At 41.4% G+C, this 14,131-nt stretch overlaps 1 protein-coding gene across 2 annotated transcripts in view; it reads right to left on the reverse strand.

The window, feature by feature from the left end:
• The window catches only part of LOC108430182 (ephrin type-B receptor 1), a 406,692-nt gene that overhangs the window by 176,416 nt on the left and 216,145 nt on the right, over positions 1 to 14,131 (reverse strand). For both annotated transcript variants that reach the window (XM_017702512.2, XM_017702510.2), the window contains exon 5: positions 7,422 to 7,577. In XM_017702512.2, the coding sequence (XP_017558001.1) occupies positions 7,422 to 7,577 (156 nt within the window). The remainder of the gene's footprint in view (positions 1 to 7,421; positions 7,578 to 14,131) is intronic.

The following is a 14,131-nucleotide window of genomic DNA, read 5'->3' on the forward strand; positions in this document are numbered from 1 at the left end:
TACTGGTAAACTTTATACTAAAATGCTGAACCAATCACTGGCTGTGTTACACATAATCCACCATTTCGAATGCCATATAATTGTTTGTGTATGTGTAAATGTCCCACTGTGTGTGCATGTGCATGAAAAGTGTGTGTGTGTGTGTGTGTCTCAGAGAGAGAGAGGCTTAAACACACTGCAGAGACGGTTGGAGGCAGTGGCTGTAGCTAGAGGATTAGCAAGGCAATTACAGTGGCTTAAAGTGTGTTTACTGCATCTGTACTAATGCCACAGCCCTGTCCCAGTGTGTGTGTGTGTGTGTGTGTGTGTGTGTGATGGAACACACTGTAGGCTTTGTGTGTACATGTGTGTGTGTGTGTGTGAGAGAGATGGAGCACACTGTAGGCTTTGTGTGTGCGTGCATGTGTGTGTGTGTGCGTGTGTGTGTGTGTGTGTGTGAGAGAGAGAGAGATCTCAGAAACGTTGGGGTTGAGGACTATAGAGCTGTTCTAGCTGTCCAGATGCTGCCGATGATTGTTCTGATTCACATTGTACTGGTGTAAATCCACTCGCTCCTTGTTTGTCTATGTAAGTGTGAGAGAGAGGATTGATGCAGTGCATCAGAAAAGAATTCAGTAATCAGAGTACAGCTGAAAATGCACACAAAAGTAAGAGGGTATGATAATGGACACTCACAGACACACTCACCCTCACACAAACACTCATCTTCCATTTCACTCATATTCCACATTTACAACTCCCAAACCAACCAGGTAAACATGCACAGATACGGCCTATCAAGTCCACTCAACTCTGTAGTAGAGCCACACCACAAGAAATTATTCAACTCGACTAACCTTCAACTGTCAAGTGTTTCATGAAGCATGACAAATATTTCAAACAAACTTGCTTCTGAATATTTTACCTTATATATTATACCTGTGTTTTCCCAACTTTGGTGCCATGCAGTACAATAAAATCATTGTAGAATTACATTACACAATTATAGCAAGCAACAGCTTATTCCTACTGATATACCACAACACTGTAACTGTTTCATCTAAACTGATAAGCAATAATATAAACAATGATACACATTGATCTACTTCTTCAACATTTCTTCTGAAATATAATAAATAATAATGATATTACACTCCTGCATTTGAGGTGGAGTGACTTGTGGTCACTGATAGTGAGGCCAGAGGTTTCCAGCTGTGCTCTGCACTGAGCACATGATGATACACCAATACTCAGAGACACCCAATAATACAGTAACATGTAATAACACTCAAAATTGTAGCTAATAAAAACCAATAGTATTCACAATAACACCTAACAATACTTACAATTGCACCCAATAATATTCACAGTAACACCCATAACAAATAACTGACAATGACAAGAACACCCAATAGCACCGCATAATACTGATAATAGCACCCAGTAGTGCAGACAACATCCGATAGTACTGATAATCATACCCAAAAATACTCACAATATCAGTCAATAACAGTCATAATAACAGATCATAACAGCCAAAAAATATTAACAATAACAGCCTATAATGATCACAAGGCTCAGTAACACCCAATAAAACTTTTAAAAACATTCAATAATACTCATAGTAGCGCACATTAATACTAACAGCCTAAATGTTGTACAACACAATAATTCTCACAATAACACACAGTAATACTCATAAAAACACTCAATAATACACATAGCAGCACCTGATAATCACCATAATGGCCAACATTATTTACAACACACAATGATGCTGATAATACCCAATAACATTTACAGAAATACCCAATAAAACTCACAATAACACTCAACAACAACATACAAAAATATGGATAATAATAAAACTCAATAATACAGTAACACCTAATAATACCCAATAATAATCCCAATAACACAATATTCACCAGAAGACTGATATTCACCACATGTCCTCTCCTCTATCAGAGCTCTGATGGGAAACGGTCTGAGGTTGATAACAACATAAGCCAACATACTACCTTTAGTCCTTTCTGAATTCCACTGCTTCATCCAATTAACCAGCAGCGTGTCAAAGAGTACATACTTGCACTTATATATACAAACACACACACACAGTAAGTTTCTAAGGGAATAATTTAGGCTCTGATGAACACTCCAGGCTCTTTAGGCCGTTCCCACTGACTCAGTCTCCCATGGAGAGGAACGGACGGAGACCAGAGAGAAGCATATGGGCCTCCAGGGAGAGGGAGAGAGAGGGAGAGGGAGACGGAGAGGGAGACGGAGAGGGAGAGGGAGAGAGGGCGGAGAGAGAAAGAGAGCGAGCGCATCAATCAGTCCCCTAAGGGAGTGAAAAGAGGGGTAGAAGAGGGAAGTACGAGAGAGTGTGTGTGTTTGTGTGTGTGCGCGCGTGTGTGTGTGGTTGGCTGGTCCTGGGTCGGTAGTGGAGCTCCAGAACCCTGCTGATACACTTCCTGCTTTCCTATCCATCACTGCCCTAATCAGCCTCGTTTCACAACCTCTCTCTCCCTTTCTCTCTCTCTCGCACACACACACAGACACACACACACACACACACACACGCACACACACACACACACACACAAACCGCTTCACAGCGGGCCCTGGAGAAAAGAGAACGAGAGACAAGAAAGTGTATTTGTGTGTGAGAATAAGAGACATAGATAGAGTGTATGAAGGACATGGAGAGTGAGCGGGAGAGAGTGAGACAGCGAGAGAGAGAGAGAGAGAGAGAGAGAGAGAGAGAGTGAGAGAGAGAGAGAGAGAGAGTTTATGAAAGAGAGCAGAAAGAAATAAAGATGAGTGGAGAGCAGAGTGAGAGAGAGACAGAGAGAAAGCATGTGTGCAATCTACTTCAAACCATCCAGGAAACAGAGAGAATGGAAAAAAAAAAGGAGAAGTGCGGACTCCCCCTTTCATGCAACCAATTAGGCGGCTGCTCCATGAATAAATAAAAGCTAATGAATCCATGAATGGCAAAATACACAAACACCCTCCATTTCCCTCTGAGGGTGAATTAAATCAAGCCGGATATTCAATAACTCGCCACCTCCTGAAAAACTCTCATCCAAAACAAACTAACTTTCTGCCAGTGGAAGGCGTGTTATTAGTAAAATAATTATGGCCGTAAGGATCAGAGCCTGGAGACTTAAACTAATGATCCCATAATCCATATGTATTACTCTAGAGCTGCGGCTAAAGCCCAGTGGTGTGGATTCTTCTCTATCACATATCACTATAACTTTCATTTGAATTTCTGTCTGTTTCACATTGCTCAAATCAGTTTCATATGGGAATATTAAACCTTAGAATTATGTATCAGGATGACTGATACAATAGCAGCTAATATATATATATATATATATATATATATATATATATATATATATAGTTCAGCTCCCTTGGTTAGGACAAAAGCAGAAAGCTACACTGCTGCATTTTAATTCTGGTTCACTTTGTGGTCACACTGACACATATGAACTATAGTCCACCAACCAAAGATATCCAGACAACAGCATCCTTAGGACTAGAGAATGACCAACACAAACTGCGAAGCAACAGATGAGCTACTGTTTCTGACTTTACACCTACAAGGTGGACCAAAAGGTAAGAGTGTCTAATAGAGTGAAGAGTGAATGGTGTTTAAAACTCTGATCCACTCATACCAGTACAACCCACACTAACATATGGAGGTCCATGTCAGTGTTACTGCAGTGCTGAGAATGATCCACCACCCAAATAGTACCTGCTCTGTGGTGGTCCTGTGGGGGCCAAGAGCACTGGGTGAACAGGGTGAAAGGGGGCTAACAAAGCATGCAGAGAAGCAGATGGACTACACTCTGTAACTGTAGAACTACAAAGCGCTCCTACGTGGTAAACGGGCGTCTTGGGTCTGTTTAGCATTCATACTTCAAACAGAGTCCGTTTAGGAGCCGACCGAGAACACTCTCCTTACAGAATCTTGGGTCACTTATTTTGAGCACAACAGCATTTGAACAGCATTCACGTGTGTCCAGACAAACCTTACTAACAGAGGAATCACATCAAGCATAATTTTACGCTAACCAAACCCACCAAGTGTGACTCGCCATTGAAGAGTAATGCTACTGTTTTTTGAAATGGCTTATCAGGAGTGCTGCTGTTTTCTGTGGTTTAATCTTTACTTGTCTCTTTACTTGACTCCATTTTTCGCTGGTAGTCTCCTATTATTTTGAAATAAATTACAACCATTCAGAGACAATCTTCCTCATCGGATCCTCAAGACACATTTGGAAAAGCCTCAAATCAGCCAGCCGAAGCAGCATTAGCATCAGTGCGGCAGACTTGTTTGCCTTTTTCAAACTTTTCCTGTACTCTGAGTGCAATGCATTTAGTCTTCTTTCTCCATTACTACTTACAGTGCTAACTTCATTTGTGATAAGTGTAAATTAGTCTCTTGTTTGACAGAGAGGATTATACAGTTAGAGGTGCATATCTGGACACTGGAAAAGTGTAGTGCTAGTAAGCAAGGCTCAGATTGGCTGGTAGAAGCTCCGGGTGCTTTTGGGAGAGCTAGCACGTTTTCAACTCCAGCAGCAGAGGCCTCACTGAGGGTGAAAGTTAATGCTATGGAGTTAAATCAGTGTCACCAGAACCTGAACCTGAGTTTGTGATGTTGAACCTGAATTTGTGATGTTGAACCTGAATTTGTGATGTTGAACCTTATGCTTCCTGAGGCTGCAAAAATTAGGTTTAGAAATTCAGACTGTAAAAATTCAGGGAAACATTTGGGATACTTGGGAAGAGCAAGCAAGCGTAGATGTAATCGAATCACTTATTATATTATAAGAAATCAAATATCTGAAGTATATCTGAACAACCAATAAAACAATAAATACTAGAATCTGATGTGAGCTTATATAAAGAGAAGGAAGAATAAGCAAATTACAATAGTAAATGTTCCACTGGCTTGCTCTTCTGCCATGGTCCTTCATCAGCATGTGCTCAGGGACAAAGAAACCACTGCCAGAGATGTTTAGTGATTGGCCAAGTGTGAGCTAGATTACATCTATGCTTGTTTGCCCCAGAGTACCCCGGATGTTTCCCTGAATTTCTCGAATTTTTATAGCGTGAATTTCTCAAATTCAGCATCACAGATTCAGGTTCAGATGAAACTGATTTAACTCCATATAATGCTTCCCTACTTGAGGACCAACCTTCTCCATTTCAGGTGTCCAACAGATTTGCCCCACTCAGTGAAGCAACCACTGACAGACCTGTTGAAAGTGCTCTGGTTATGGGTGATTCTATTTTATAGCATGTGAAAACAGATTCTGAATTAGGGGCACAAGCAGCATTAAGCCAAGGTGCCAGGCATTAGAAGGACCCTGAAGCCAATCATAGACTCTCTAGTACAGTCATTCACATAGGTACAAGTGCCCCAGTCTGTGGCTATAAGAATTTACTAAAAATATTAAAGAGGTCTGTAAATTAGCCCAGACGATGTTTGATACTAAGGTATGCTCTGGCCCCATCCAGTATGTTGTGGTGGTGAAATCTACAGCAGCTGCGAAACTGCTGGTTGTCCGAGTGGTGCTCAGAAAACAAAGTGAGCTTTGTTGACAATGGGGCAACTTATGGGGACAAGCCTGATGTTTTGAGTCGGGATAGCATCAGTGTGTGACCCATTGAAGCCCACTTCATTTGGTTATGCAAATGAAGTTATCCCTTAGGGATCCTGACCACGAGAGACAAAAACAGACAGCAAGACAGACGAATTAATTAAAGGATGTAGCGTGCATGCATGTGTGTGCTATCGCTTTCATTACACACAAGCAGCAGTCTCAGCAGCATGGCTTCCATCTTTCATTCATAACTAAGATAAAACCACCCGGTTTTTCATGAATGAGGATACAGAGGAGTAAAAAAGAAAGAGAGAGTGAAAGAGAGAAAAATGGCTTTTCTCTTGACCTACATACCATGGTCCATTTCCTTTGTTCCCCAGTGGCTACTGTGCACAAGGAGGAGGAGCTAATTACAAAGACGGCCGCGCCAATCAATCCAACCAATCACACACTGCTTGTCTAGGTGCTACTTTAACCTTAAGAAAAATGAACAGGTGTGTCTGGGTGCATGTGTATTAACTCAGTAATTTACTGTCTCAGCTTTAGACAATTCTTAGTATCTCTCAGTTTATGGAGACTCCCAGGGGACATGGGTGATATCCAGTCGCTAGAACTCCCAACCCATATGCACATATTACTGAAGCAGACGCTCCTCCTCCCTCATTGATCTTCCAGATGCCTCGGCAAGAGGCGAGAGTCTGACCCACTTCTCCACATAACTGCTGCGATGGCGAGCACTACTCTATCATATTAACGGCACGAAACTCCATCTGACCTACATATGGGCTGTAAGCTAGATTGCTCTACCTCCAGCTTCTCAGCTCAACCTTCTGGGAGAAGTGTCTAGTCCACATTTCTGCCCTGCTCTAGCTCCCAACACACATGTGCCAGGTAATGAGCATTCTCCAGCCCTCAATTACCTGCTGTGTGTGTTCGGGGCTCTAACAGAACAAAACTGGACAGGGTGGGAGTCTCCATGGACTGGACTCAGAAAGCTGGTAGCAGAGGATGGATGGAACTTTGCACACAGGGTTTTGTTGAAGAAGTGGAGACATCTAATATGTTCCTGGAGGCTTGGTGTCCAGCACAATTTGGTGACTTTCCTGCTCTGACACACTTACTAATCTTAAGTGATGAGTTGAAAAGTGTGTCTGAGTAGGAGGTTCCTTAACTTTCATTGGAAAACCAAAATCTATAACCCCAGTTGTAGAAGAGGTGAGTGTTGGCTGGGAGTGTCTAAGAGTCATGGTCTCATTAGGTGGGAACGATTGAAAGGCTTACTGGCCTTTCTCTAATTGGGCAAGATGGATGGAGTTTCTCTCACTGGGTCCCAGGCAAGTCCTAAGGCATCCCAATTTAGCTCTTGATTACTTAGTTCAGGATGGGATACTTGGTGGGCATCTCAAAAGAGTAGACTAAGGATGTTAAGTAATAGGTATTGTTGGTAAAGATGGAGATTTCAATTAAGATTTTGCAGTGTAACATCCTAGATGGGTTCCCGAGTTACGATTTGGGGGAATATAATAACAGGCCATGGTCTCCTTACATGGGAGACGGATATAAATGTTTATCGCTCCCCAACTCTTCTTATCTCTAGCCCTGGGGATCAAATTCCTTTCACATATTTTCTGGTTTCCCTTCTCTGATTCATCTTATATGATTTGACTCATCAGTTAGTTATCATACCCTTCAATGTGATAAGTTAGGTGTCTGGGGGAAAAGCAAACATGTACCTGGAACTCCCAGAACAGAGACAGAGAATAACTACCATTGTGTAAACCTCCTTGCTTTCAAGCGTGTATGAGGTGTGACACTCACTGGTGCAGGGCATGTCTGGCTGGTCTCCATCTGCTCTGTAGTAGCCGTTCCTGCACACACAGATGGTGGAGGCCTCAGATGTAGATCTGCTGTTGGGGGGACACTGCAGACACAGTTCGGTGCCCTGACTTGACTTAAACGTCCCCGGAGGACATGCTGTGGAGAGAAAGAGAGTCATAACTTAGAGTTGGAACAGTCATTTCTGTAAAATCATAGCATGCCCAAGGTAGTGGATGAATATAAAATTACACACTTCCACAGAGAGATGGAGAGAGAGAGAGAGTGCAACTCAGTATTGCAAGAAAATCAAAGCATGACATGAACAAACAAATCCATCAAATCTCCTTTTCACTCTTAAACAACATATACAGAGAAAGGTAAGACAAGCAAGTCTTATTTAGTTAGACTGTGTTAATTTAACCTTCCACTCTGTAGACTAAGGAAAGGCAGCTACATGCAATATGGATCATTGCTCTGCCCTTGATAAGCTCCTACTAGGGAAACTCTGTTTACTTAGAAGCACAGAACCATCACTGTGGAATTAGGTCCGCTAGAGGGACATCAGACACTTTTCTCTAGTAAACCACAGATAATTACAGTGTGATTAAAAAAGCGGAGGCAGTTATTCAAGTAGGGAGACTGTAACACACCCACAGGGTCAAACACATCTTCCTCGGAAACAGCAAAGGTGTGTAATCTCTTGTTGACTTGACTGACTAGTTGCACACTAGGGAGAAATGTAGAAAGCTGAAAATGATGCACTGCTGCGTTTTTGTTCTGGTTTGCTTTAAGCATTCATTTGATGTATAAAGACAGAGGCATGTAGGTCAGTTGTAGGTGCAAGATCACTTTATTTGTGGTAATCCTCACAACAGATGTGTCAAAGCACAGGCATGAGGCATACCCATATTGAAAAAAAAGGCAAGGTAGAGGTTTGCGCTCCTGCAGACTCCTGTGGGACCCGCCATAGTATCTTGCGGTGTGGGACTAATTTTCAGCGTTGCGTGCCGGAGAGGACAAGAAAGCAGCCTGGGAGCGTATGTGAAGAAAATCCCGCAAATGAATGAACAGCAAAGCAACCAATCACGTGAACCACACTAGCTTACAGAGACGGCGAAGCCTTCAGTCTGACGGCCACAGCTAAACCAAAAATAACCGTTCTGCGTACAAAACAGTACAATAAAAGAAATTTGTCCAAATGTTCCTACACTGAAATTTACAATCAGTTTTCTCTGCTGGTCTTGATTTCAGATTGATTACTTCATGTCTTTAATAAACTTAATGTGTGGCTAAAACAGTAACTTATTAGCAAAAGTAAAAAGCTAAAATGACTCACAAATGGAGGAAAATGGGTGTGTTTGGAAACCCCACCGTAGTCCAAAGCTGACATTGTTTAAAGTTTATTTTTGGCTTGGAAGACGGAAAACAACATCCTGCCCTCTGTCATTGTATGGGATCTAATTTAAAAGTTACACAGGCACATCTCTTGACCAAAGTCTAAATTTACATGCATAAAAAGCAGCTAGGAGAGTTGAGGAAAATGGGGTGAGCCTTGAGATAGTCTGATTGGCTCAGTGTCTGATATTGACAATCTACTCATGAACCTGTCCTGTAGTATGGCACACGGCTTGTGTCCTATACTGAATATACAATACACTACTGAAGAAGAGCAGCATACAGAATACAGTATATACTGGTGCAATAAACAGTACATAGTATGCTATTGTAACACAGCCACAAACTTTGCTAACAAGTAAAACAGGGGGGTATATGTAGGAGCCTTAATTAGTCCAGAGAATGATCAGCAGGTGTGTGAAACTGAGCAGTGGGTGGAGCTGGGAAAAAAAACCCAAAAGTACACGGCCAAGCCATGTGCACTACCATGCAGGCCCAGAAGGGGGTAGTTTGTGACAGTACAGTTCAAAACAAAAGATGTAAACAAAAGTCACATGTAGAAAAGAAGCCTCCCAGGAGACTTTTTGCTAGACCTCCTGGTCCATTTGAGGACATCATTTAATGTGACACTGCTTCCCTTGTTCATCTTCCACATATCTCAGTGAGGGTCTGACCCTAAGCCTACAACTGCACAAGCAGTCATACAAAAATGAAATGAAGGAAAAAGTAAAAAAAAAACCTGATGGCACATTAAAAATGTTATTTTGTTAAATTATGTGCGTCTTGCTTTATGTATGTCTTGAGCTGGGAATTCACCAAACTGTGCTGGACTCCAGCCCTCAGTGCCCCTCCCTTGCTGTAAAGCAATAAGCCTCAAGAAGCCGCATGATTTTCCAGAGACACGAAGTGGGATTACAGCTTCTATAAAATGATGGAAACTTGGCACATAAATATATGATATACTTGATCTGTGCAGTCACATGTCAAGTGTTTAATAATGCCTGTGAATGTGCCTCAGCCTCGATTAAAAGCCAACACTATTTATTCTATACAAAGTCAGAGCTCATGAAGACATCAAGAGATGCCACATGCACCCACATGTCAAAACCACACCAGAAATCAATCTGCTCCAGGCACCAAAGAAGGTCTGCAAAAAGGCGATGGTTTATTCCTTGTTTGGCCTGTTTAGATCAGCATTCTACAATTTTTTTTAGTTTACCTTTATGGACAGTAAGCGCCACTGCACTTCCTTTCGACCCCCTGCCCTCGCACTCCCACCCTCCCTGCTCTCAGTCTTTGCTGTCCCTTAACAAACAAGGATCGTGTCTTACCAGAACCCTGACAATTTTGCTAGCTATCGCTGCCCTACATATTGACACATGGCCCTGTTCTATGACATTACAGATAACTCCTTTAGAGGGTTTGGAATGGCCTTGAATTATCATGGATTGGTAAATATATAATTGCAATAGCTTTAATAACGTTTAAGCAAGTAGGCCTACCATGGTTATAGATATGGCTGAAGCAAATTTAATAAACTGACAGACTTCTGAGATTTTTCTGCGGCCCCCTTAGCAGTCCCTAGTTTTAGAACCACAGGTTTGAATGTCTTTGGTCCAATTCACGCTTGTACTTCAAACAAACCATCAGACAAACCAGAGTATTTTTGGAAGCAGATCCTGACTGGCCTCGTCAGGGGACCTCTATCTGCTTATTTGGTGCGCACCAGGGTTTGCATTACAGCACACTCATTTGTTCTAATGAACCACTCCAACAGAGCAGTCACACCAAGGCTCGTTTTAATCAAACCAAACCTACCACTAAAAGCCCCTCATTGTTTAAAACATCAGGAAAACCGTTCTACTTTGTGCTACACACTTGCTGTCGGGGATCATCTGAGGGAACGGCCACATGGTCAGCCATAATTAACCAGATACCACAAGGTGGCTGGTGTCCGAGTGAACAAGAGAGCGAGAAAGAGAGAAGGAGATTTTCTCCTGCTGTTTCACATAGAGATTTATCTTCACTAACATTATTTAGGGAGTATGGAGTCAGCCTGCGTTTGTTGCAACTTCTGATGAAACACAAACATTTGAAGCATGTAATCCATTCAAGTGGCAGTTTTTAGACTTTTATTCTGCTGTTTTATAGTGAATTTTTACCATAAGTACTTTAAGCCTGAGATGTTAATGATGGCAATTTACCTCAGCAAGAATGGTAACTATATTCTGCATGGATACTCAAGCCCGGTGTGGTTCACTTGGCAGTGGAAATGATGCCAAAAATTGTGGTCATGGCTTTGTAACTGTACCGTCCCATACCGCACTGCCCAGTGGAAAAATGCCGTAAGAGCACGTGTGGGCTCCTCTAAGAAAATGCTGAACATCAATCACAATGTTAGGTATGAAAGTTTAGAAATTCTAGCCTCTACAGCCAAACAGTGCATCATTTATCAAGTGTGGATGTGTCCCAAATAACTATTTCTTAGCTATAGTTTGCACCATTGTAGTGTAGGATCCAGTATTTAAATTCCTACGTTGGGCACTATGTAGGGAGCAGGGAGCCATTTGAGATTCAGCCCCAGCACTGCAATGGAAGACTGAATGTTCTCCTCATTCAGCGGTCCATGGTTGCTTGGCAAGGATACCACACTAAAGGAACTACATTTCACAGTGGAATACTTGTTTATGTCAATTATTATTCATAAAAACAAAATATTTTTTGAAAAATTGTATATTCTGTCATACTTTACGTTGGCTGCTGTTTTCTAAAAGCAATAAGCCACTTGAGGCTGTGTTACTACAATTTTATCACAGGGAAGTTTGTTCTTGGGCACGACTCGAAGCAAAATCGCAGGAATGCACAGCCTCTCGTGGCTTATTGCTTTAACACACAACTCCATATAACCCAAGAACACCGACATTCTTACATCAGCCTTTAATTTCTCTGAGACCTGAATGCTCTGGTCCACAGAAACACCCCCGCAGACGTGAATACAAACTTGTTTGTGTGCATTTCTTAATCACCAAAGTAAACAGGAGCAACCGAGCACCTAAAAGGAATTACTAAGTACTTTTTCCATCTCATAATAACAATGTTGATACTGATACTGGGGATTCATTGAATTTAGGCGTAAATATGGATTATAGTAGAACGAATTAGACAGGTTCAACCACTTGGTTATAAAAATAAACATTACCTCCGCTCTGCAATTTAGCTCAAATTTAGTATGGGGGGAAAAAATGATGTTCTGTACACAGCCACAAGCAGCTCCGCTCATCTGGAACATTGGCTAATTAATGCTTCATTATGCCACCAACAAATAACTGTCAAACCCTAATATCGACCCAGCACAGAGTTTCAGCAATTATTCGGTGGTACCGCACCAATATGAATATGCACTGCTGCTCATTAATATGCATTACATGAGATGCATGGGAGGAGCACAGATGATTAATATGTTAATTTATCGCTCGACACATCTATTTGCACTCTGAGATTGATGGGAGGCAGAGGCAAAGTAAACAAAGAGAAGAACGAGTGACCAGAGAGATGGATGGAGGGAGGGACGGAGGGAGTGTCGTTCTCTCGTTTAACGAGAGAGGAGAGGGATAACTCATCCCTCTTTCTCAGCCCAAACGAGCTGGCTCCGTCCTCGCGGTGACGGAGAGATTAAATCTTCACACCTTCTCCTCCACGAAAGCCTTTTGAGGTTTAATTAAACATTTTACAGTTCATTAAAACAAAAGGAGATATGCAGGGTTCTGGGGGCAGATCAAATTTTATTAGATTGTTAAATATTTAACAGTGGCTTTTTAGCCCCGCGAGGCAGAACGCAACTATATCAACTTCACAAGAAAGCACCTTTTTTTCCAGCCGGCTGAATGAAGGACAAGTGTTTTCAGGTGAGCATAAGGCCTTGAAAAACGAGTGGCTGCTATGGGTCATCAACTTTAAAGCAAAGGCCAGGAACTGTAATGTTCTAGCAAGTATTATTTCTATAATCGGGTAACAATCAACTGAATTTTCTGAATATTAAACTACTACACTGCAGTTCAAAAATTATTTAAATAATAACCAGTTTAACTGCAGGTTCATGAATCCAATTATGTGAGATCTGTGCAACTTCACAGGTTTCAAATAATTAGCAGGACATTAGAAACGTAAATGAAAATCATACAATTTTAGATGTAAATGAATAAGATGATTATGACATTTTATATTCTAAACTTTAAGAGTAAAGTGGTAATATTTTGATAATAAAGTCATCATATTCTGATAATAAAGTCATAACTGTTACAAGAATAAACAGGTGATATTTCAAGGATAAAGTGAGCTAATTGTAGGGGGGCTGCCATAACACATTGGGGCCTTGGTTACAGTACTGGCGATGACGAAGTTCTGCTCATTCCTTTGAGATCGACCATTCTGATTATCATCTCATTGTCTCCTGTGAAACTGTATGCTCTCTTTGAATGGCATGGAGGTATAACCACCAATAGATGACCACTGCCTGCGATTCTCCTTCAACAAAACAGACAATTTCCTCCAAGTCCGTCTGGTTCTTCATTGTAAATAAACACAGTTTAATGCACAGCCGTTTCAGCCGTTTCATATACTAATTATCTGTTGCTGATCTGTCAGGAGAGACGGGGAGACCGAGTATTTCTTTGGGGGTGAAATCTATACGATTGTACAACCCTACCAACTCCTAAACGCCCCCTTATTTAAACACGAGGAGGTGCGGCCTTCCCTTTGTAAACCCTTTGGCCACAATACCATGACTTTCCCTGGTATTAATGCCATTTTAATGTCGTAATCCTATGACTTTTTTCCCCGAAATATTACAATTTTATTTTCAAAGTGTACTATTTTAATTTGACAGTGACCCTAAAACGCAGACATATATAACACCTTTTGGTACATTATAATATTGAAACCCACATAAGTTATTAAAGATTACCATACATTTAAAATAGAACAAATTCTTACTATAACAAAGCATTCCAGCCTTCCAAGCAGTGACTGTAGTTACTGTACAGTTACTGTAGTTAGGCATTCAAAATGTAAATAAACACCAAGCCACTCTGATGTAATGCGACATTCAATCTTTTTAAGATGAAAATAACCGACAGAAGCCATATCGCCCCTACACTTCCTGCAGAGTACTGCACTACCACTCTGTATATAAACATTATAGAGTATCATATATGGGGCTAATCTTTGCACCCCTAGATGAAATATTTATGTGTTGTTTGCCCGCCTTCGTCTTCTGCTGTGTATAATGCACGTGACCAATCAGTGTTGGTCAATCA

Source organism: Pygocentrus nattereri, chromosome 19 (genome assembly GCF_015220715.1).
Source record: "Pygocentrus nattereri isolate fPygNat1 chromosome 19, fPygNat1.pri, whole genome shotgun sequence".
NCBI lineage: Eukaryota > Metazoa > Chordata > Actinopteri > Characiformes > Serrasalmidae > Pygocentrus > Pygocentrus nattereri.